This window comes from Wasmannia auropunctata, unplaced genomic scaffold, assembly GCF_000956235.1.
Source record: "Wasmannia auropunctata unplaced genomic scaffold, wasmannia.A_1.0 LD335888.1, whole genome shotgun sequence".
Taxonomy (NCBI): Eukaryota; Metazoa; Arthropoda; class Insecta; order Hymenoptera; family Formicidae; genus Wasmannia; species Wasmannia auropunctata.
The window spans coordinates 1,991,678-2,018,388 of NW_012027002.1; the positions used below are offsets into that span (position 1 = coordinate 1,991,678).

At 40.7% G+C, this 26,711-nt stretch overlaps 1 protein-coding gene across 1 annotated transcript in view; it reads left to right on the plus strand.

The window, feature by feature from the left end:
• Positions 1-26,711, plus strand: part of LOC105455683 (RNA-binding protein Musashi homolog Rbp6) — a 645,795-nt gene that overhangs the window by 594,968 nt on the left and 24,116 nt on the right. Inside the window, exons 8-11 of the mRNA XM_011699183.1 lie at positions 6,627-6,709; positions 7,495-7,579; positions 13,800-13,832; positions 14,823-14,906. Coding sequence (XP_011697485.1) covers positions 6,627-6,709; positions 7,495-7,579; positions 13,800-13,832; positions 14,823-14,906 — 285 coding nt within the window. The remainder of the gene's footprint in view (positions 1-6,626; positions 6,710-7,494; positions 7,580-13,799; positions 13,833-14,822; positions 14,907-26,711) is intronic.

Below are 26,711 nucleotides of genomic sequence, written 5' to 3' on the forward strand. Positions count from 1 at the left end.
GGAGAGAAAGAGAGTAAGTTTAATATGTTCTATATACTTAATTTTCTAAATTATTTATACTGAGATGATTGAAATGTCGTTAGAATCTTTACAATTGCAAGATACAGTAGTAAATTAGATTGATAAAAAAGGTCAGTAGTGTAGGAATTAAGCAGAAATGACTAACAATATAATTGCATGCAGGTCTTAATGAATGTAATTAATAATTTAATAATAATAATAATAATGATAATAATAATGCAACGCACGCAGAGTGAGTTAGTAATCTTAAATTTTTTGGTCATACATTTTACTTAATATGTGACAAGATTCCTTAATATATTCGCAAGGAAAAAAATTCAAGATCAAAAGATTTTACTGTTATGAGATAACTGATTGTGAGATAACGCTCGTCAAGATTTCTTCAAAATCTGTTTGTATTTATTATTTCTGATGCAGTCACGCTTAGAAAGAAGGGAATAAAAAACGATTTTATTCTTAGCAATAATTTGCATTCCAGCGAGTCAGCCGCTGCATTTGCAATGCGCGAACTTTTAGAACACGCGATCAACCGTTCGGAGTTATGTCAGCCTTATGTTCCTCATCCGACGGTCATTACGAATTGAAACGCCGCGTGAGAAACGGAAGGATGGCAGATATTTAGAGCTTGTCATATAAGGGGAACTTTAGAAACGGTTACCGATATCGCGGTCGATGAGAGACTCTATAGACCGCGCGTGTACAGTTCGCGGTACGCAATAACATATTAATCGGTTATGGGCGGGTACATCCGTGGAGACCGTAACGAAAGCTCAGTAACTCGAGTGTACGACCGGCAGTAACGTGCCGCGGACCTTTATTGGCCACTAACTTCCTGTCCGGAACAGGTCTGGGCCGACCAGCAATAATCGTTACTACTGACCGCCCCACTCCTTCGGGGGAACGACTTAAAAGTCCGGCCGACGGTACCCAGGCGACGGTCAAAGGCCATCGGTCGTCGTTCATTACTCCCGTTTTATCGCTTTTATCAACTCTGTATTGAACCAAATTAACTGAATTAGGAATTGAGAGCATTATAACGAGATTATTATACAGCTCTGCAAGCTGGATGAATAAACAGGTCACAGTAAACGAGTTATTTATGCACTGTTTGCGCGATGCGCACGAAATTGTATGAAAAGTACGATGCTTTGATTTATGTCTCCTCTGCAGCTTGATGACGAGATTTTCTATTTTCGATATTTTCTCATGATTGATATGATTTTCCCTAGTATTATCTGATAATAATCGTAGCGTTATTTGCAATCGTCACAAGGCATCTTGTTCGGATTATTACGTATAATACATATATACACAGATAATTTGTCTCTTTCTAGCGCGGTGATTCTGCATCTCTGGGGGAGAAAACAAGTTCCGCGATCGATTATCGTATTAAGAAACCGGAAGGGTTTCCCGAGTTAAAGGAAAAGCCAATCGAACCGATAAGACCGATTCGCGCGGCAATCGTGACGTGCGATCGCTGCACGACTTGGGCGACGAATCGCACGAGAAATCGCGCACTACGGTGAAACCGGGACGGTTTATCTGGCCGTGTCGATCGCTGTTTCGGAAACTTAGATTATGGTCGTCTCGATGGAAGGCGATTAGGTACACGGTATGTTGGGGCGCAAATTGGTTCTCGGGTGGTTTGCTTGATTTATTGCCATTTCAATCGACAGCCGGATCGCCGCGTAATATACGCCTAATTACACAGTAAGGCGCTAGTTGATCGCCGGGGCGTCTTTGTTGCCGCCGCGAGCTTAACATCGGTATCGATATCAAGGAGATAAAGCGCGCGCACGGTATACACAATATTGCTGATGTTAACGGAAGGTACTTGAACGATTGATTACGCGCGTAAATCCCACGCTCGGCGGAACTTTCATGACAGAATTATTAAATGATACGAAGGAACACCTATAATCGTCTTTATTACTTCGGAAACTTAGGCTATTATCACCTCAAAGAGAGGAGTGATTAAGGTCATGACAAGATGAGAAGCTCGAAATTAATTCCAGCACCTGTATATTCCGCCATCTTGATTTATTGACACCCTAACTGGGTGATTGTGTGTTGTACGTATTGAAATGCCGGATCGATAATCGGGCATAATGATACATGTTCAATAACGATAGCCTACGATGGAATTGGAAGCCAGCGCGTGTTGGCTAATTAGCGGTTGAGAATAGAGAACATAAGTAAATGAGGAATTCGATATGTATTTAATAGCGGACATGTAAATGTAATTATTGTCAATATTATATAACGTTAAAAATTATAACCATCCAGTTCCACCGATATTACGTTATATTTTTACTTGATTTACTGATGAATAAATTGAGCGCGTTCCCCGCAAGATGGGCTTATCTGACAACGTGGCAATTACGTCGGCGGGCATTACGTTAAAATAAAAGGAAATTAATAATAAAGCTTTTATTGCTTAATCTCGACATAAAGTGACCTCCTTTACAATGTTAGAACCACGTTAAGAGAGCTGTTATCGGTACCGTCAATGTCACTCGTAAAATAAGTCATCAAAGTTCGACGACATTAAAAACAAGTTTCCGTGACATTAATAATTGTCATATGAATTTGCGAAGAATACAATGGCATTGATAATAATTGTATGACTGACGTTATATATTTGTACTAAATTCTGAAACGTGAGAAATAATCTACTTCGTATAACATTAACTCTACTTACCTATACTTTTATTAGCAACGCTCGGCTTTATCAAATAACTGGATTTATCTCAACTGAATGTTATTAAAAATAAAAATATTAATTATTTAGCTCATCATTAAGAAAAATTAAGTCGCTGACCGAGAGAATTAATCACAAGACTAACACCGGTATGTTAAATCTCGACACGAAGCGACCTCGCTGCTAGTGAAATAACCGTTATCGTTATCGTCGGCACTCCTCGTAAAACGAGCCATCAAAGTTCAACGACATTAAAAATAAAATAGTCACTATGTTGCCCCGGCCAACTCTTTCGGTATCGATCACCGAGATTCCGCGTCGTAAATACATCGCGGGAAACAAACAAAAGTTCGCGGAAGTTTTATGTGCGGACGGAGCGAGGGAGGGAGGGAGGGAGGGAGGGGGCAAAGGTGGAAAGGGTACGGCCGAGAGGGAAGATGGAAGGAGCGCGGAGAGGTCTAACTCCTCGTATCCATTTACAAGTTTTAAATCGTTCCGCCGGCGTGCCTTTTGAAAGAAACCTTTTACCTTTATTCTCAATGCACGATAAAATTCTGAAACGCGTTCGCCAGCCGCTGCCGCCGCTGCGCGGCTTTTAAACGTTAACACGCGCTCGCACGGCACAATGGCGGGGTCGCATTATACTCGAGAATCAGGAGGAGAACAAGCGGTATATAGGAAGAAACAAGGTGGTCGACGAAGGAGGGAGGTGGGCGGCGAAGGGATAAACGAGGAGTGCTGTGCCACCAAGTAGAAGGAAGACGGTGGTGAGAACAGAGAGAGGACTGTTGCTTTCTCCTTCGTGCGCTCAATTTCTTTAAGCAAGACGGAGTGGAGTTACACCACAAGGATAAAAATCTTGTTCCGTATGACGTGCCACATTGGCATTCCCATTTTTCCTTATTGTACTGCGTAAGATGACAAATAAATGTCTTCATGTCTGTGTATAAGCTTTCTAAATGGTGATACTCTCAATTTGTTAAATATATTAGTCTCCTTTCATCGTAATAAATATAGAGTTAACTATAATGTCAATGAAATGCTGCATTATTTATATATAATAAAAATATATAGATATTACGTAATAATATATACTTTTTTTCTTATAAACTTTGAATAATAGCATGTATTTTATTAACATAAATTATCAATATTATTAGTTGTCGTAAATCAAATAACACTATGATATCACTCCATAACAATATCAATATAATAATGAGAGACCTTTTTCACGAGCTTTTCACTTTATCGGTCCGACGTAATACATTTAAGTGACTATTCGCGGGATCGTAAATTATTTTTTTTCATCGTAACTTCACGACTTTATAAAACTCGCGAGGTATCCCGATTTGCATCCTCGTAAGAAAGATACGCCGTAATCTCGCGACGGAGAGGCTACGACGGGTAATTCCCACACCGTTGAGGGACTTATAGGTCATTCAAGGAGCTCTCAGAGGCCAAAGGGATGGGACCGCGAGAGAACGGGGACGGAGGGATATCTCGGAGGTGCTTTTTATATTGAAATGAGCACATCTGGCGACGAACGGTCGGTCAGCTGAGCACGCATTTTTTCCTCGTCTCATTCAACTCCGGCGAGAGGCCGACCGAGATATCGACACGAGCGGTTAGGTCCCTCTCTGGCTATACGGCGCGAAAATGGAGCCTGGAGCTTTGCGGGGTGGCTATGGTCGCCCGGCCACGACAGATAAATTTCCTTATGAAAATTCGAGTTCGGTCGAGAGAGAGGAACCGTCTCACCCGCTCACAATTTATTGGGGCTTCCGCGGATCGCTGACTATGCTAGCGCATTCTTCCTATGTCCCGGTCGTCCCTCGTCGTTCTCGATGCTTTGAAGAAAGTGTGCCTTGAAGGTGATAAGCGTCTCACCTTCGATTAAAAAGTACGAGACTTTATTTTATTAGGGATATTTTTGAGAACTTGTTTCCCGGTATACAATATATACCGAAAATAATATAATTTTCTACAAAATAAATTATAATTCTTTACTTTCTCTTAAAAGGAGATTATTTAATACTCTGCGCAATGTGTTTCGAAAAGGCGAACACTATCGAGGAATGTCAACGTTAGTCCACGGCGTCGCACTCCGCTCGCGAGGAGAGAATCGTCAAAGTAATGGGAGGAGGGAGGGAGGAGGGGGGCGAGGAGGAGGGAGGCGGAGGAGACCAAGATAGGGTAGTTAAATGTTACCGGTGTCAGGACATGGCCTTTGTGTTAGGGGAGTGCTTGGGCTCTGTGGAGTTAGCTAGACTGGCAGAGTACTATAAATTACATAAATGAAGTAAGCCCCTTCCGCGCTCAAACGGACGTCTTGCCAAGTTTATAACTTAATCACTCGTGCTATACCCGTAGCAAGAGGAGGAGCTTAGGTGGATGAGAGGATGCGAGACGGAACGAAGCGGTCGAGAGACGGGAGAGTGGGTATGCCAGTAGACGGATAGCGTGGAAGATGTAAGAGAGAAAGAATCCGGCGGAGAACAAGCCGAACGATTAATGGTGTCAGCGTTGAATAATTGAATGTGTCACGCACATATTGTCTCAACGCTCGGCAAGTTTTCTTCCCGAAGTAACGGCTCCCCGGGCCTCTGGGAGGTTTTATTTCGCAATTAAGCGAACGATATCTAGCGTAAACTACGTCATTTCCCCGACCACTCGATCGATCGTCCTAATTTATATATATATATATATATATATAATTCCTAACTTAAATAAATTTAAACAGTTCTAGTTTTCCGGATATACCTTAATCACTTTGAAATGTTTCTTCCCTCCTCTCTCTTTCGCTTCCGCCTTTCTTATATAAGCTTACTATTTCTTATTTCTTAAACTCACTATTTCCTGACATTTATAAGTCATGATATCTGAAAGTTTCATTAACCGCCTAAATCTTTTATTCGTCGGGATATCAGTCTCGGCAATATTAGGAAAGATAAAGTTACACGGGAATTAATAATCTCTCCAGTCTTTGACGTACCACACTTTACGCTAACTTCCTCTACAGAGCCGGACTAGAATCGCGGATTGCCAGCTTAAATTCCTCCCGGATGACCACCGGATGCATTTAATTACGGGTCACCTAACGCAGCTTCGGCAACTGCTTTGGTACGGAAGCACTAAATCCTGGTTATCTTAAGCAACATCGCGCGCTGGATTCGTATAACTCGCGTTCGCCGGATATCTCGGGGTTGAATTACTAGCTGGGAAGAGGAGCGCCGGCGCGCGTGGAAAGGGCGAGATTAAAATCGCCCGGAGAGCAATGCAAAGTTTTTAATAACCCTTGATGCTTGATTAAGTTACGGCTCTCTTCTCCGGCTTGCTGTCTCTCTTCTCCCCTCCCTCCGCTTCGCTGTTCGTCTTCGGCTGAAATAAATTTCGCGGAGATTTCGCTTACAGACCGCGTTTTCGTGCGGTACGAGGGAAGAAGCGAGACTCGTTTACTCCGTCAGCTAAATTAATGGAAATCCGGGATAGTTTCTTATCCCCCGCGAATATATGCAGCAAAATCGGAGAGCTTTCGCGTCTCCGACACTACCGGTTATTCTAGTTCAAATTTATGTAGACGCATTTATTAATGCGGATTAATTTGATCAAACGTCAAATATCATTATACTTATAATAAATAACTTAACTTTCCCTTGTAATAAATAACCTGTCATGTAATGTGATACGATATATTTTTTGTACGACACAAATAATAAATTAAGGATCGTTACGATTCGTCTTATTAACATTAGATTAGAAAAAACGTAAGAAATTATAAAATTAAATTCGGAAAAAAATAATATCGCGCATCTTTCTATATCATAACTGTTTGCTGTTTTAATTTATGATATTAAACATAAAAATCTAATAAAAATTTAACGGGAATCTATGCGTTTTCTTTCAGGCTTTGGATTTGTTACGTTTCAAAGCGAGGATGTCGTCGACAAAGTCTGCGAGATCCATTTCCATGAAATCAACAACAAAATGGTGAGTAGCCAGCCGGGATAGACTACTCGTAGAACAAACCTCCCGCGCCCTCAAAAGGGGTGTACTCCTCCTTTACTTTATATAACCTCAGAGGTCGCATCAAAAGGTATTTGCCTTCTGCTCTCTGCCTAGTACTTAATGTTGAGCAGAATTAATTTTCCGTATAATCGAGAAGGTCTGTCTTTGTTATTTATATTTGACACGCATGTGGAATGTAACATGCGGAAGAAATCGTAGGGCGAAAGAGGGAAGAACTGTTCCACAGTTCAGCGAGAGAAGTCTTTGCCTGCCTTCCGCTACAACGAAAAGCTCTCTCACGACGGTCAAGTATTTTCTTGATGCCACCTCGTATCAACAATCCTGAAATAAGCTTGCGCCGTGCGCGCGCTGATTCAGTCAGTATCCTCCTCAATTCTCACCCTCTATAGTTACAATAGTGATTTCCTTACAAAATTTTTAACAAGAAACAATCTTCGTACTTTTAGCTACCTAGATTAACGAAAAGAGTAAGCAACTAATGGCAATAACAGTGTTTTAAATTTCCCCTTTATCTTCTTGTCGAGGATGATTCGTACGTTATCTGCTGTACAACCCAATCAAGATTTCAACAATTCCAATAGATGGTTACGAAAATATGCTCCAACCCTTGGTTCCAATCATCAGCTTCCTCCCTGATTCCTGAACTCTCTCTTTATCTCTCACTCTCGTTCAAAATTGGAAGTCTCTCTCTCTCTCTCTTTCACCCGTCCCTATCTCTCTTCACCTGCTCTATCTAAAATTTCAAGGTCGAATGCAAGAAGGCACAGCCAAAGGAAGTGATGCTCCCAGCGAATCTGGCGAAGACGCGAGCGGCCAGCAGAGGCGCATACGGTGAGTTGGTGATGGTCGCGACACCCACCCCCACCACGTATCGCTACGCGCCGTATCCCCTGCCGACGGCGGCTGCCGCCGCTGCACATGCAGCCGCGGCGGCGGCGGCCACCGCCGGGCCTCCGCACCATCACTTGCTGGCTCCGATAGTCGCTACCGCCGCGACCGCTCCGAGCGCGGCGGCCACCACCTACCAGTACGCGGCCGCACCGACGGCCGCCGCGGCCGCCACCACCGCGGCGGCGGTCTACGACGTGAAGCGCGCGATCGCGGCGGCGGCCGCGGCCGCCGCCGCGGCCTCTTACCGCCCGCATCCGGTCGCGGCCGCGTCCCGCGCCGCCGCGCTCACCTACTCCATGAGCGACCTGCTCGGCGTTCAGGGCCTCGACATGGGCGCCGTTTACCATCCAATACCCACGATCGGCCTATGACCAACGATACTCACACCCCTCTCGCGGCCGCAATAATTGCAGCTTGTCCTCCGAGTGAGGGGTGTCGTACTTTACGTCCGATTTGTTCAATTTTTAGGTCGATCAATCGTCCTTCCTTTTTACGTTGCTTATCTCGGCAACGAGATTTTTACGGGTCTCGTTGCGTAGCGTACCGCGTCGTGAGTTTTTACAATTCGTATTGCACCGAAGGACGACGTAATGACACGGTTTTAAATCGCAGATGCAATACTTTCTTAGTCTTGTTTAAAGATAACATTTTGATATGTGCCAAAACTTGTTGTTTCGGATAGATCGATTTAGATTACATAAAGTTCGAAGCTCAGTAGATTGAGTAGACTTATATAAAAGAAATATATATATTTTATTGATCTATTTAAGATTCAATTTGGCCAAAGAAGTTAACGTACTGTTTATGATTTTTACTTATTGTATAAAGATTCTAGGAGGAATCTTGCTGTGGAAAAAACTAGTCTTGCGTAATAAATGCATTATTTTCTAATAATATATTACATTAGATTTAAACAGCAACTCTACACATTCCTCAATTGAGACTGTTTCTAGCCTTCGTTTTGAAGTGAATAGATCAACGAAAGAAATCGAAAGTATTAATTAATATATGTCGATCAGTGATCAAATATCGGGCGTAATAGATATCAATTTCAAAAAGTGCAATATCGTAGACATTAGGACGACCGTTCTTATTTACCGGTTCGAGAAATACATATCGAGAACGCGATATTTCCGCGGAGCCGTTTTCACGGTTGGCAATGTTCGGCGAAATACTGTGATCGTAGAAGCAGAAGAGAACGCGTAGCAAATTGCAGATTTAATCGACGTAGTAGTTACCTATGGGGCCTCATTTTCTCGTAGTGAAGAAAGTAGACACGTAGCAAAAACGGGACAAAACGTATCGCAAAAGACTGGTAGTTGTTTCGTAGGTAATTAGTGACGCAGGTAGTAGGACAATAAACGAAGTGTTCAAATGTAGAGAGAAAACGGACCGAAACGACCTAACGTTGCTCAACAATAAGTCGCCGTCACGTCGAACATATCTCCTTTTAGGATTGTCTTTTGAGTTATAAATCTTGAATAAGTGTTTGTTTCTCAATAAATTTGCAATAAAAAATAAAATTTATATGAATTTTGTGATTTTTCAAAAGGAACAATAAAAATAGTTTATCTTAATGTTTTCTAAACACAGTCATTTCTCATTATTTTCTAATTAGTTATACGACAATTTATATATTTTTAAATATTGAAAAATTAGAAACAGATTGAAAATTGAAACGTTAGTAATAATTCAAGTTACCGTGTATTGTTAGCTTAGTAAAATTATTAAATTATGCTTCGAAAATGAATATATAATTATATAAAAACATTTTCTTTTACATTTTAATGAAGATAGGCGGGGTGAACGAGCGGTAACTGTACAAGTCGCGTCTAACTAAATCTCAATCATCTACCGACATCGAATAATTAGGTTTTTGGTGTCCATCACACTTGCCGTTAAAAGCGCTTCAATTAAAACGTCGTAGAAATTAACGCCGACATCGAGCCTTCAACGAAGGCGGAATGAGAGAACAGGAAATCGAAGGACAAGGTGAGCGGCAATTTTCAGGTCACCCCGATGGGGAAACAAAACGACAAGTCCTCGATGGAGATCGTATGTTCGTCGTTCGGCGTCTGTCAATTCGTTGATAGAACCTAGTTGAAATTTTAGCGTCGCGAACAAAGCTCTAACGTAGAAATTGTCGGTTACGCGAGGTTACGCGACAGAGACCGGGGTGATATAATTAAAAACCGCGAGGATAATGGGGAAAACGGTCGCGTTTCGTGACGTATTTTCGAACGTCTTCGAAAGAAAAAAAAAATAACGGCGGGATACTTTTTTCGGGGGACGAAACGAACGTTCGTTCAAGCATTGCGAGCGTTGATTACCCTCGTACATCCCGTTGATTACGAATATTTTATCAGAAAACTGAAATAATATAAAAGAGAAAAACATCCCTCTCCTCATCCCCCCCCCGTCTTCCCTTCTCCCGCAGGTAGTGGTTCGCCGCGTGTACCGCTCGCGAGCACGCGAGCGATAATTGAAGGAAATCAATTAGCGGCCCATGCCGACGCGCAAATTGTCAGCGATGCGGCGAGAGGACGGTTAGCGCGACGGGAGCCCGCAGGAAATGGTTGGCGACACGTGCACTTCTCATTTTGTCGCGTCTTCCGGAATATTTTTTCGCAAGTGACTTCATGAAATTTCATAATGTCGAAGCAAAAACGAACTCAGTTGTTCGTAGACGATATAAAGATACTCCAAAAAAAAAAGAGGAAAGACACGAGCTCGACACTATTTATATGTATATAAATGCATACGTGAATCTATATACATATACGTATATATACGTATAATATTATATATTTATATTCTATACTTGTATGGGGTGTCCCAAAACTAGCGGTATATGTCTCGTTGACGTTAAAAATCCCGTCAGAGAGATAAATTTAAATGACTTTAAGAGAGAAGAGAAATTTTACGATATATAAATCGATGACGAGGCTTGAAATTCAAATAGATATGTATAGAAAATTATTTTTTAGTTATCACTTTACATTGGAATTTAAGGCGCTGCGACAAACAGCAGTTCTCACGTTGTTGTCAAAAAATGTAGACATCAAATAATACGTACCAGTGGTTTTCGGACACTCTGTATCGATATGTACCTAACGATCCATTATAGATTTACGCCAGACGATATATACGTTATATTGTTTTGTATCTTACCTATTTGGTAACGCCATAGCATTTGATATTAATATCGATATATTTTGTGAGAGCCGCATTACACCTTATATTAGTTTTTTTTGTAATAGATCAAACAGATATACATATCGGAGCCTATATATATATCTATCTATCTCTACATATCTAGGTAATTAGGTAAACATTTGTGTTGTTACCAGACCTTAGACATTTATTAAGACTCTAGGCGCTCTATAGGTTCGATTAGTTAGAAGCGAGTCAGTTTTTGGAGCGAATTAATATACTATGTACACGTTCCTACCGTTGAGACTACTAGTGGACTTTATAGCTTTTGGGAAGTCACTATGATATATCGTTAGCTTAGATTACTACTTTAGGCGCTCGTCTTCGCGGAAGATCGCGCGCGCACGCTCGCTCCGCGAAATCCAAAATCTCTGGGCGAGGAAAATTGCTCCCGCACGGGGAAAACGGCGAAATTTCGGCCTCCATGTCGTAACATTCCCAACACTCGCCGTTTTGACCTCCTGGTAAAATTATTTGCGGATGAGAGAAGCGAGAATAAAGCGCGTAGTGTTCCACGGCGTCTTCCGCGAAGAATACGCATTTACCAGCGGCTTCAAAGAGACCTATTATATTGTACCTATTACTTAACGAGCTACGTTACATAGTTACATTTATATTACGTTACACGTAATATTATACCTCTCTATATAGGATACATAACTAAAATATATATCGTGCGTATACCTGTCTATACCTAATGCCTCAGCTCCCGTATATCCTTATATTCTCATATACTACTTGTTACATAGTACTTAACTCTTCTTAAGCCGCATAGCATCGTTTACCTTGATGATAATGCGTGTGAGACGTGTGTGCCCTAGAAAGTACGTACTTTAGCCAGAGAGGCGCAACACTGTCAGTTTCGTAAGTAGACCAGACTTTGAAGATGCGGTTTCACGTTGTTGGCCCCTTGTGACCCTACTCGGCTCGGGGGGTGGGGGGAGGGGGCCACTTGATTTTGGGTGTTCACGCGGAGGTATAGAGTATCCGATGAACGTCTTGCAATAGGTAATTTGTAAAACGGGGGCACAGAACGGATTCTCCGACGGAATGCATTCCCGATACACAGCACGGCCTCGCGAATGTTTCTCCTCCTCCCGAGACACACGCGGGACACGCACACCAAAGGAGGAAGCATAAAATTCCTAGTGAGAGTAGCTCAATGAATTCCACGTTGCCGGAGCTGATCGATGTGACGTAAACGTTAATCGACCGGCAACTCGATCGTAAACTCAAGCTGTGAGACAGGCTTTATGCGCTCCTCCGGAACTGCGAGAGATGTTAATGTTAATACGTTGTACGTAAACGTCTGCTCTACGTGAGATCGATATGTTGCATCTGAGAAAAGTACAGGGTGTATTACGTAGACGTCGTTATATAGAAAAGCACGCGCGTAATAATACGCGCAAGAATTATTTACATAGCATCTAGATACTATCGTCGAGATCTATTCACGTGTTTCGATGAAGTGACAGAGATATATGCCTATACATATAATATAATGCTGCAAACAGATTCCATATTGAAATAAAATGCGAGATAGCGCTCGACGTACACGCAAAACCTTTTTATTGTAGCTCAGAAGAGTTTTAGAAAGCTCATTAAAGACAGAGAAAAAACAGTGTGTGCAAAATGATAGTAAAAATACCATTGAGCGCTTGACGTAAAACCACAGCCCGGTAGAGAGACTTTAGGTACGAAATTACTAATACTATTAATATGTATCAGTGTATTTTTAATGGCTAGAATAAATGCTCTTATATACTTTTTTCCATCTGCGTAATATTGTGAGAGCAACGTCGATATGGACACTAGCATAGTGAGTCTAGTAGTGTAGTATTATTGTGGTCGGTGTTTTTTTCAATATTGTATCGTCAATATAAATGTGGTAGTGGTGCCGGTGCTATGCCACGCACACGCGCGACAAATAGATGAGAAAAATAGAAAAGTGGAGGCGCACACACACGCCGTACGCGCGTGTGTTGCCTCAAATGCGTTTTGCAAGTCTGTCAGAAATTTTGCGAAAGACATTCTCCGGGTGGTGGCATATTACCGGCCCTTAGTCGATATCTAATAAGCTATATAGAGAGCCTAGCAAATATATTACTTAACGGTAAATAATTAACCAATACCTTTGGAGGCTACAATAACCAATAGTTTATAGGAGGGTTTATTTTGTCGTAGAATTGGAAACACCTCGGCAGCGCGTAGTTACCTAGTACCTTGTCACACAGTTTAGAAAATGCGCTATATAGTCGATGCGATATACATATATATATATACATAGTGAGAATCTTAGTTGTGTGGTCTTTTGGATTAGTATCGAATTATGAAATTTCATGGATGCCTTGATCTCTCTATCATTCTGTTTCTCTCATTCTTTCTCTCTCTCTTTCTTTCTCTTTTCCTTTCTTTCTCTCTTTCACTGATTCTCTCACATTCTCTCTCTGTTTAACCTAGAAAGCTTTTAATCCTGTTTCTTATCTTTTTCTTTCACTCTTTTACGTTCTCTTTTATCGTTTGGATCTAGTCATCAAGTTACACTTAAATCCCGACGAATTTCTGCAACGCTTTCGCTTCATATACTTAACTTATCTCCGTGTACATACTCTTAAATGTTTACGCCTTACCTTCGCCTGCCTCGAAGAAAAATATTGGTCTTTGCGACATATAAAACTTCGCGGAAATAATTGACACGTGGAAACTTTGCTTCATGACACGTAGCTCATTTCGTAAGTTTTTCGAGCGATCAATATCTTTCTTCGTACGTAGTTGCAGAAATTTTGATGGAGACTTGAAATCGTTGCACTAACGAACATGCAATATAAATGACGGGGGAAAAAATCGAAAAGAGAATTGATGAAAAAAAAATGAGCAAAGAGAGTATTCACGATACCGCCGGTCTGTCTTGAAACTACATTTTAATCGAGTTTGTTTTTCCTTATAGATTTTATGTGGTCTCTGGGAGCATTACCTGATGGTGAGTACGTGAAATATGTATTGAACTAGTAAAGAGCTCGATACCCACTGACGACATCGCTATTATAGACATAACTGAAGTAATAATGATGCTATATGGCTCGATACAGCCTTGGTGCATAATTGTCTATTTCACCTATTTGCTCTAACATACCGTTCCACATATAGCAGATCTTTCAGTTGACTGATGTGAATCGTATGTAAATATTAGAATTTATCGGATTAGTTACTGACAACCTCTCATTAGCTTTTGCATTAATGGAAATTTAATCTAATTAGCAGAATAGATACGGCTATATAACTGACACGGATATAACTTAATAGGTTTAACCTGGCAATTAGCAAAGTAAATAAGTTTCCTAACGTTTTCAACGAATTCTTATCGATTCAATGAAATAATTCGTGTGAACTATTAAGAAAGTTTTTCAATAGTTTCAGTTCTTTAATAACTTTATAGGTTTTCCTACAAAAATAAGATAAGACAGTCTTTTAAACTTTTTCCTGCGAAATTGAATTGAATGCGGTAATAGATATTTTTCAATCATCATGTTTTTTTCATTACCAACTCCTGCTTTTTGACAAAAAATAATTTCTGATCATGCTAAATATCTTTTGATCAAAATATTTTTACATTTTTTTATATTTTTTTAAACTTCTCAAAATATAAATTCAGTAATGCTTAAAAAATAATTTAAATCACAAAGCCGTATATATGGAAAAGTTCAAAAGGAATTACGTTTATAGATCAAATTATGTTTATAGATCAAACTTGTAGCTTAGACCGAAAACAAAATTGTACGTCTCTATATTGAAAAACATTTAGTTATAACAAATAGTGCAACAAAAAGTGCGAAAACCTAGAGATTATGCTTATGAAATCATTGCCGCGAATGATTCATGATTGCGCTGTTTCAAGTGCCAAGAGGACTATAGCGGAGTTGTATACGGAAGTAAACGAGGAGTGTAACGGAAATTTTCGTTGTGTTCGCAGGTTTCCCAGCGGCGGCGTACGCGGCATACGCGGCGGGCCGCGGCTATTCTGGGTACCCTAGTTTCGGATTACCCTACCCGACAGGTAACCACCTTAGCCTTAACCACCTTAACCACCACAATGCGGCCCACATCGCGCCCCTGAACTTGAACTTGAACCTCATACAGGCGCAGCCCGCGCCCCATCATAACCCGCCCACCCCGACACCGCTCTTTTACCATCCCAATCTGGACCTCTACAACGCCATGCCTCTGTGAACTAACTCGCTGATTAACCGATTATACCAATAACGAGCTGTGCGCGCATTTCTAACCCATCGCTAACACGCTAACTGACTGTGCTGTCGCTTGGTCCATCCGATCCCATCGCGGCGAGAGAGCGTGTTGCGACGCGATAATTACGGAGGTGAGAGAATAGCCCCCGTGTTCCCGAGGGTAATTCCGGGCGGATTCGAGAGCACGGCGAGGACACGCGTGCGACGGCGCGCAATACTCGAGGGGATCCTCGAGGATCCTCCTCGCAGGGAGACGTAGACCCTTCCGGGACCGCGAATTCTCGAATTGGACGACGCGACGCCCGGAACGCAAGCAGGTTCCGCCGTATACGCGCGTTGCTATTTGCATGAAAAATAATGGCTATGGACGACGGGATATTCTTTAAAATACAAACGCGCGAAACCTTCCTCCTTAAAGCAGGGGGAGAGTTCTGATTTCGCAAAGTTTTTCACCGCTCTCGGCAGCGTGCGAGAGAGCCACCAATATAGGATAATAGGTGAAGAGGAAACGGGAAAAATGCTGCGCCCGGAAAAGAAACTTCGCTTATAGTTATAGGATATTCGGGGATAAATTATTAATGTCTAGCAGTGTCAGCTCGGCCGACGCCGACGGCTTGCTCGGCTGCGATATCGACTCGCCTCTCTGTGAAAGAGTTTGTACATTATTGGAGTGCTCATTCGATACTTGTCGCGACGTTGGTTTTGCGGTAATTTTTTTTTACAACGGGAGCATCGTCGAAGCCAGCGAACCAGCGATGAGAACTGTTTCAAAGAATTGGGTTACTATATCAAAGTTATCCTAAGTCATTTTAAGACTTAAAACACCAAGTAACGTCTTATTTTATATTCTCTTATATTCTCTTTACATCTTTGCGTATTTTTAATTAGCAAGACATATTCGACAGATTTTTCACGACGATTTCTTTATTATACATTATTTTTCTACTATATTTTGAAATAATATTTTTTTAAAGGAACAATGGATTCCAAAGGATATAAATAATCTATTCTCTTTCTCGTTCTGCGGTAGACAATAAATCACCGAGTGTTTGCGAAAAAGTGTGTTGCGCTACCCGTGGATTCGGAATTTATTGAGCTGTTATAGCTACGGTGCACTATTGATTCTCCCTTGCTCTGTGTGTGGTTATCATTTTTAAAGAATTCAAAATCTCAAAAAATATTGATATGTATATTGATATGTATGAGAATATACAGGTAGAGTGGAAAAAAAATGCATAGATCGCCGAGTGCAAAATGCCTCATGGAAAGTATTCGAACGATTTTATTCGATTTAATATAGGCGTATTACCGTTTGAATACTTTGGTAAGCCACTATATGTGAAATCAATCATTCCTTTCAATAACGAATATATCCCAATAGCAATCTCAATAAAAGCAAATATCCAATCAATGTCCGAATTCATCAGTAAATACCACTAAATATTGAAATAGCCGATAAAAGTTATCAGAGAGAGAGAATACTTTTACTTTTAAAGCGTTTATTAGCCAAAATATGCTCATGGGGGGAGAGCGCACACGGTGAAACCAATTATTATATATTTTGCAAAAATAGACACGTCGATACTTTCGAAAACTCGACGACGTCGCCAAAAATTGAGTTCGGAGCCGTTCCGGGCGGTGTTTCGCAGCTCGGTCAGCGGATCGTGAAATCGATCGCGATATAAAATGTGTGTAGCATGGAGTGGGGTGAAATGTCATTGTTGATATCTGACAAGGGTAACAAGTACGTATCGATTGACAATGATACGCAAGGGACCGCATCGCGGTCCACTTCGATACACACACACACACACACACACATTTACACGCATTCAACTATTGGCGTACCACACACGTATATGACTGCAGCGATTAATAGGGTACCTATGGAAAATGAGCACGTCCATCTTTCGACATCGATCCGTTGAAATCGAAGTGGACGATAGCTCGCGGGCGGACCTTTCGAAGGTCGAGCATTCTTCGTGATGTATTCGCCGAATGAAAATCACCGATCGCGTTTAAATATGTTAAAGCGAAACGCGTCTCTCTTTCTCTCTCTCTCTCTCTCTCTCCTATCGCGATTCGATGATTCGTGATTGCCTATCTGCGTGACGTTCTCGACGAACGGAATTGAAGGACAATAAATTCGTCAGGCCCGTTTGTCCACCCGCGAATTATCAAACTTATCCATCTATTCGATTTGTTTCTGTAAGCTTTGCTCTTAACAATATCAAATTGTTATCTGTATTTTTACTGATATTTATTTATTATTACTTCGTAAATTTTGTTATTTGATTTTGTTATAAAATTTGAAACGCATGCAGCGGCACAAATATATTGAATGTAACAAATATACGTTTAACAATACTGGGAACTTCGCCGCGCAGCCAAACCGAAGAGTTAAAATGAAAACCAGCATAAAACCATATAAAAAAAATCATGACGCTTTCATCGGTAGCTTCCAAAAATTTTCTATCTCTTTGTTCACCTTTTCGAATTTGCGATAGAAAACATTATTTATACAAAAGAATTGTTTCTCAAGAGTCGTAATTTTATCAACGATTGCATCTTCGGCTGATTTTCAGTGAAAAATTAAAACGCAATATCATTTTCCTCTTCCAAAGCTTTCTACATAGACAGTTTTTATAATGATTTCCTTTATTGCGCGATTCATCTTGGTTCTTCTAATTGAAACTTGTAGTTACGCAAGATTTACATAACTACGATGCTTTTGAAAATATTAAAATTTAATATTTCATCATTCTTAACATCCATTAGAACGTCGCGCATTTTATCACTTTCGTGTGTTACGCTTGCTTGCCCTTCGTAACTTCTCGCCTGCGTAAATGTACATACGCACGTTTCGTTCCGTGTGTTCCGCGGAAAAGGCGATTGCGATCGAAACTCCACGCACCCTTCCATCCCACCACGTAATTTTAACCCTTACACGCGGCTCGCCGCTCCTCCATGTCAAGCATGTAAAACAGTAATAACGCGTCACGTCGTTAGCGTCGGACAAACTGCGACCGGTGCCCCGTGTCGCGATTAATTTGCGCCGAAGATAATGTCATGCTCAAACGATATCGCCTCCAGATTCGCTTCGGAGAACGCTTCGAAAAAAAAAAGAGCGAAATGCAATTTCCATTGTCTCGAGAAATTGAAATCTACGTTCTTATATGTATATCGACTCTCTTAGAACAATACGTGGGTGGGAAGAAAACTCATAAATAATGTATAATGTTTTTCGGACGTTGGCCCATCCCTCAAAAAGCCTGTTCTTCTCCTTCCCCCCGCCTCCTCCTCCTGCTTTTCCTACCATCTCGTTTTTCCGATCCGATCCTCGCTTTCCTCCGGGGAATGTGGCTCCCGATGCTCCCAGAATCGTTTCCAATTTTCCTCGACATCCGCTACTTAACGCATTTGAATAACTTTTCGGGATCACCCCCGCGGCTACCTTTCCACTCTCTGTCTCTCTCTTTCTCTCTCTCTCTCTCTCTCTCTCTCTCTCTCTTCGCCCGTTTTCCCGATCTCCCGAGCTTGTGTGTCTTATTGCGTACAGTTCACGAGGCATGGTGGTAGGAAGGAAAAGTGGATATCATCCGCGATGATTGATTGCTATAAAGAAGAACTCTTCGCCACCCCCTCCCCTCTCCCCGCCCCACCTCTAGTCCGCCTCCCTCAATGTATTCCCAATGTCCGAAAAACATTCGTCGGTTAAGCCACCCTCTTCGCAAACACGGGAGCGGGGCGATCTTCCTATACGTAAGAACGCTTGGGGTATAAGGAAAGATATTTCTGTGGGTAGGGGGGGGAGGGCGGCGACGTATACTCGGGATATATTCGCTTTGCGGAGAACTTCTTCTTCTTCTTCGGGGAAGATCTTTCTGCTCGAACGTTCCCGAACTGCAAATATTCCGCTACTTCGAGCGAAGTCAAACGGCGGCCGTGATTTAACGATCGTCGCTAGACATTCGCCTTCGTGTCACGAAACGAAAGCGCCGAAACGAGATCGCTTCACGAAATGCGAACTGAATTTGAACCCCGTTTCGTGTATATGTCGTAAATATTGATAAATAAAATCTTTTTCGACAACTTGCGAACGAAGGGGCAGGCGTGCGAAAAACGTTCTTACGCACAAGTCGAATTATTCACACAAATAAATTGTTATTTCCTGTTATGGCACATACGAGATCTCTCGTTAACGGAAAATTATCTTTTTCTTTCTTTATTTGAATTTTCACATTTAAACTCACTTTGTTAAAGATTTATTTTGTAAATGAAAAAAATAAAATTTGGTTTCTAGTTTAGTGCTTTGGCATTTTTTATTTGGCCTCATGTTAAATTGTATACAATTTATTCCTGTAACATGAGATGTTCAGATCCCACGTTGCCGAACAATTATTTTTTTTATTTCTTTATTTCAATTTCCATTTAAACTCTTTTTGTTAACAGATTCGCTTTATATTAATGAAAAAATAAAATGTTGTTTCTACTTTAGTGCTTTGACATTTTTTATTTAGTCATTATATATACAATTTATTTTCCTAGTAACATAACTGATTTTATATACATATGTTTTCTAAGCAATTAGAAAACATTAGATACTCTTAGGAAACACATATAAAATGTATATGAATCGATATGTGTTACTCGGGATGTTTCACAGGAAATACATATATGCTTGAAATACATATACTACATGTATGCGGAGAGATATATTGCATGAATGAATAGTGTATCAACGTTTAATGATGCTTATAGATACACGATATTGTGTGACATTGTTGTAATCATTATCTGAATTCCGAATGTGGTAATTACGAGCAAATTGTCACAAATCTGATTCTCCCGTTTGCCCCTTCGAGTCCTGTTTTTCGATTCAAGATAGATGAGATGTTTAGTGCGTCAGCATAACATTATGCAGCAAATTCGCTCTAGTTACGCTGCAAGTTTCCGTAGAACGATACGTGGTCTATTTGTTAAATATTGACGTGAAATCAGTGAGTTTCAATTACGTTTTAATCAACGAGAATACGCTTTCATTCACAAGTTAATTGACTAAAGAAAATTTACATTAAACATTATCAAGCTAAAGTAAAGTCAATAGATGGTCATTTCTGTACGGATTTTTTAGTATATGAAAATGTGTAACGTAAACAATTAGTCTTTCTCTCTCTCTCTCAAATTCTGCAGCTGAGAAATTTTTTCTTTCCCTCAACATAATTCTATTAATGTTCACGTAGTCGCTATGTTGCTAAGATTTTTTCAATTCAGCGTGTAAACAATAATTTTAATGAAAGCAGAATATTTCTCTCAACGCAGCTAAGAACTTGAATGAACGCGAGGCACCGTTTTCGCAGTTTGTCCGATGATATATTATTCTAACGCGACACTTTATATTTAACATTTTCAATAATGTGTTTAATTCGTTAAATCGATAAAAACGCGAACAGCGCGAGAGGATAACGACGGGTATAATCACAAAACAGTAATTTAAAGAAGACCAGCGAGAAAAGAGATTGAGAAATAATGCTTACGATTAGCTTCGGGTACTTTCGGGGACTACTCGATTTTATCTATTCCGCGGAGTGTAAAAGAATTCCCTTAGCAAAAAAAAAAGAGCTGAAAATATCCGGGTGATCCCGCGGTGTGGTCGAATGGCGATGTTAAGAGGGAGAAAAGCGGCTAATCCTCAAATGATGCGAGAGTCGAGGGGAAACAAAAATAAAACAAAGGGGAAAACGCGGAGAGAGGGAGATAACGAGGGGCGAAATGTACCGACCTGTCGCTCTCGTGACACGCGCTAATAACTGGCCCCCCTCGTCTAGGATCTCCTCCTCGGTCCGGTCGCGGAAACGGGAGTGGTAAAGGACCGAATCCTTTTAGCCCGTGTAAACCGTCTTTCTTACGAGAAAATAACAAGCTCGCGACGTCTCCATATTTTTCCCCGGGATAACGTCGCTTGAGTAGACAGCGTAACGACGACGACGGTAAGGACGACGACGATTTCCTCCTAGAATGCAAACGCAATAACGAGCTTCTTCTCTTCCTCGCCCGAAGAAAGAGGGAGGAAGGGGAGGGGAGGACAGAGTAGAGTCCCTAACGCCTCATTGGACATCAGTCGGTTTTTCAGAAGCACTCGAAAGGGACGCTTCTCCTTTTCTCTTCGTCGGCTTACTGCTTGCAGCCGGCGTGCACGGACTTCGCAAATATATCGGACTCCTTCCTTCCCGTTTCGTTTTTTTTTTTTTTTAATATGTTTTCTCGACGGATCGATTCGTGCGAAGGATTTATTCTGTATAAAGACCGATTCGGATTTATGCTGGAATTTGTGTGGTCGGTGAATCAGTTAGATTATTCAAATAGTGGAATATCGGGGAAGAGGGAAAGGGAGCACACAATCGCGTAAAGGATAAAACTGACGCGTACATTGTTGACGAGAATGGTTTGTTATCTATTTATTGTGCAACTGGCGTCAATATGCTCCTAATACAATTGTTCTTTCAGATTTTCATTTGTTCAGATCTTTTTTTATATTATTCTTTCTTTTTTAAATTCACATCACCAGATTGTGCGAGCAAGGACTTATCACAGAGTGAATGAACGAGAATAAACAGAAGAGAACAGAGATTTAAATAATTATCGCTACGTTAAAATAATCTTATCTTTTTTGTTTTAGTATGCATTGTTGCTGGTACAATAAAACATTTAAAATTTTGTTTTAGACACATTAATAATAACGCATTTTAAATATTACATATTGAACAATTACACACTATCGTTTCTAACTAACATTATCGTTTAATAAAAATCAAAATATTTATTTTAGAAAAAATATAACAGATATGTTTTAAATATTTATATATTCTAATTAAAATTATATTTTAGAACATTTTAATTTTATAAAAAACATTAAACAATAATTGTGAAGATATTTGTAAATATTAACTTAGTTTTATTGCAGTTGCTAGTTTGTATCATTATGTTATTTGTTACTTTATTGTGTATTTATTAACACCGTTTTGAAAACGTTCTATCAATCCCGGTATATATTCTCATTTATGTTCGCATTGGATTTAAGGTGCGAGAGCAAAAGGGCAAAGAAGGAGAATAAAAGAAAGGAGGCGAGGGTTTTACGCGCTCGCGATTCGCGGTACATACACGCGAATCGAAACTCAGTCCTTTCATCGGGGTAGCCGGGGAAGGGTGAGCGCGGGCAGCTGCGGCGAAGCGGAAGGGTTGTACGTGAAGCGGGCGGGAGGGAAGAGGGTGGCAGAGGCGCACCGTCGTATTTCACAGTCATTACCGTAACGTGTTACCGTGCGCGCTCGTTGCGCCACGCAATAAATCGTCGGTTACCGTTACTATGGCCGTAAGGGGTTAGAGGGGAGGGCGGGGGTTGCGAGAGAGAGATGAACATGAGAAGGGGGGGGTTATTGTGGTACCTCAACCCGCCGCCACCGTGCCAGTGCGTTTCTGCTAACCGTTTGCAACGGCGCGATCGCGCGACCTCCTTTCCGATTCTTTGCACTTGAATCGTCTTCCCCGCGCTTTTTGCATCCTTTTTACCGCAGGATAGTTTAACCTTTGAACTATTCTCCAGATAATTACACGTTGGGCATTGAAACATTTCTATTTGATAAATAGCCATGTTTTTCTTCTTTTTACTCATTTGGATACCTAGTTTTTAAGTAATTACTAACAGAAAAATTCGAATAGCTCTTACACGTAAATTGACGCACAAATTAATAATATTTAATATCGAAATCTGAAAATTAACCTATAAATTATTTGCGTTACACTTATAATTAAAATTTTGTTTTATGTAAAAATTATAAATTGTATTTTATTATTTTGTTTATCTTTACTTTCTGTGAAACCTTAAAAATTTCAGAAACACGTTTGTTACACGTCAAATGTAGCGCTTACAACGCGAATAATGGTGCTACATAGTATCTCTTTGCCAGGTTTCTCTGCGATTTACATTCGCCAGCTGCATCTTTCATTTTCTCCGCCGGCGATGCCGGTCTAGAAACATCGCGGCGTAGAGTTCAGAACGCAAACACAACAGCGCGATTGCTCCAATACTCGCGAATTAATACCCGCGACGAGCTCGATTCGCGCCACTTTCGAGAGCGCACCGCGTCGTTACGTTCTGTCGCGCGTTGCGGTGTGTGACGGATTTTTCTTTTTTTCCCCCTCCCCCATTTTATTTCCGTTTTTGCGCGCCTGGCCTTTGTTTCGTTCCATTGACGACAATGCACATAACTCCCGCGCTTTCCGCTTTCTCTCTTCCGTCGTTTCCGCGTTTCGGTCTTTGTTTGACGCGCGCGCGGAACGAACGATTCGTTTCCATTCGCGGGTTCAAGCCGCGAGTCGAAACCGCCGGAAATAAAACGAGGCAAACGGGGGAGAGTCAAAGAGAGGAATGATTTGAATTTCGATTATTCCTGCATGGTTTCCTCGCGGACGCGCGCGGCGAATCGATTACGCGGCTCGTCTTAAATCTCACTGGTACGTACGGCATGAAAGAGTAATGGACCTGGTGCAACAGCACTTTGCGCGTATAAAAACGCGACTAATGGGAAGCAGTGAAAAAAAAGAAACGTAGATATACAATATTGTCATATTTAAATGTAAATTTACATGATGTTTGTTGACTGTGAATACCGATTACAGTTCTGTGTGTACACAACGAAGATTCACAATCATGGCCTCTACTTTCCTTTCTATAATATTTTCCATCATCATATTATTCCACGCAATTATATTTAACGCAAATACTAATTATAGAACAGTGCTCGGAACTAACCGAATGAGGAAAAATATATATATATAACACTGGATATTGGAAACGATATTGAACGGAACGAACGGTATATTAATTTGCTTAATTGGATATTTTTAATATTTTTAATAATGTAATTGAAACGTATAAGTTTCGGATACTGCGAATATAATTTTTTTTGCAACAAGATATCTACATTGCCGCTGCAACGCGATCGTGACGATTCGATGGATCACAGAATTAATGCTCGATCCTTCCGACCGTGCGATATTGAGCGCGAAAAGCTCTCTCTCCTTCTGCATTCGCCGACAAGAGATATATTTTCTATGGTCGCACTATATCGTCGTATATGTACATACATATATATATATATATAGAACGGCGAGGCTAAGGTAATACGTTACAGCTTAAGGAAAACCTCGACCTCGCGCTAAGAATTCCAAATATCCGAAGCTTATATATAACGCGTACCGTTTCCGGAGATTTACGATATCGCCGTCATGCGAGAGACACATATATAGTATACTACGGCGGCACCTGCTCGCGTCCGGAACACAAATGCAAACTCGCCCTCGCAATGAGTTGCGTACAAACACGTGCGCGCGCTCCGACAGCGCGCTCGAGACTTTACCTCCTCCTCTTCGCCTCCCCCTCTTCCCCACACTCCCGGAAATGCACTGGGTCACGGAAAGTCTCTACGTACGCCCGAGGAACCTTCAAGAAAATGTCAGAACTGACATAAAGTCCTGCATTTTTGAAGTATCCATGTCTCGGTAGTAACGAAAAGCCTTCCGGAAAAACACATCAGGCTCGGAAACTGTGTGAAATTAAAGTTATAGCGATATATATATCGTTACACACACATTTTCGCCAATTTTTTGTCGAAAATTTGAATTTAAGCTCTATATATACATGCGTATACTTATTTTGTATGTAAATATATATTTCTTGTGTGTGCGAAAGTCCTTGTGAATGTTTTATAACATGTGTTTGCAGTTTTGTTATCTTTATTCGTGTGTCATTCAATAGGCGGGGAAATGTTCAATTCGACAGAAGAAATTGGACTTGATTGCCCTTTTAGATTCTGCATATTTTTGGAGTAAGACGGTGTCTCCATATAGATTTGCAGAATTAACATTATTTAAATATTTCTCCACTTTCTCAACTTGTTACAATTCTCAATATTTTCCTGGGTTCCCTCAAACAAACAGTGTTGTATACAATATTACGTTATGTAAATTTATATTTCGTTATACATATCTCGACTATTTTTTTTTCGGGAATGTCTTGTAAATATAACGCGCGATTGTACAGTCATTTATTCACATCACACACATTATGTACACACAGTATAAATAAAAGAGTAAACGATATAAATAAATATAAATATATGTATATGTATGTATACAGAGCGGATAATGTATACAGAAGCGCGAGTGATGTATAAATTAATGTTGCTCATATTTGTTAAAGCGCAAGTCTTGTGAATTATTGATGAGATATCATTAGTTTCTACGATGGCGATCAGTATCGCCGGTGATAAATATGGAATCGCTACGATTAATATGATATATGCGGCATCTATTCGCCGAACCGGTTTTCGCAGTTCATTACCAGAATCGGGGATAATCTCGCAGGAGATGCAATAAGAATGCCGCAATACCCGACCCAATAAAAACATATTTCGTCAGACCAAAAATTTTTCGAAAATTTCAATTGCAGGTTGAATATATGTAGATAATCTTCAATTTCAATGTAAATTTTTCACGATATCGTTCGACTGCGCAAATGTAGCAGAATTATAATCCGAGATAATGAGCCAACATTTTCGCGCGAAAATATGCTCCGATTTTTGCAGCCATTTGATAAAATTGAACGTTATTCTGCGGCCGATTATACTATGGTACTCACACTATTTAAATAAAATGGAAAAAATTACTGCGCGGAATAACAATTGCGTGAACTAATTTTTATGTTGAGAGGCCTATTAGGAATTGATATCCAATTTCGTTAATTTTAATTTTGTATCAAATATCTATTGGAAAGCATCGAGCTGCAATGAAATCACTTAATGAAATCGTCTATAATTTAGTCGCTCGGAATAATCCTTCGCTGTTAACATAAGCCGCATAAATTTTGTCAGCTTGTACAACGTTGCGTTGAAGTGTGAGAAGTATATCCATTCTCCGTTATCATCGAAAGGTTAATCCGAGAGAGAGCGTAATCGCGTATGTCTTCCCCCTAAAAAAAATCGCTCAACGAACGAACGTACGTTTTTACGTAACCGAAAATCGAATTTGAATTTTCTGAAAAAAAAAACGGCCTGTTTTCACGTGAATTCCTTGACCGGAAATTAAAAAATGTTCACAGACGCATGGCTGGCAAACTCTGTGGTCCTTCGTCAAGCAAAGCGTCGCCTGCCTCTACCCCCATTCCATTAGGTACTGCCAAACACAAGATTCTAAAAAAAAAGTAACGACAAATATTACACGTATTTATACACATTCGCGCGCGCGCGCATACACTCACGCGTGTACGCATCGCATACTGACACACACATACATACACACGAATACCTTCGGCAAAAGTATCTCGCGCGAAAAAGTGCTCGTCTTCCTGCAAAAGCATTCACTGTCAAGCAAACAGGAACGAAGGAACGGCAAGGAAAGAAACGGGTAAACGCGTAAATACCGAAGCAAGAGAAAGAGAGAGAAAATACAGGGCGCGTAAAAAAAATGGCACAGATATGGAAATTGAGCGACGAGATTTAATGGTTCTTCGATGGAAGTCGAGTACTATCCCCCCCATCTTCTCTCTCTTTCTGCCC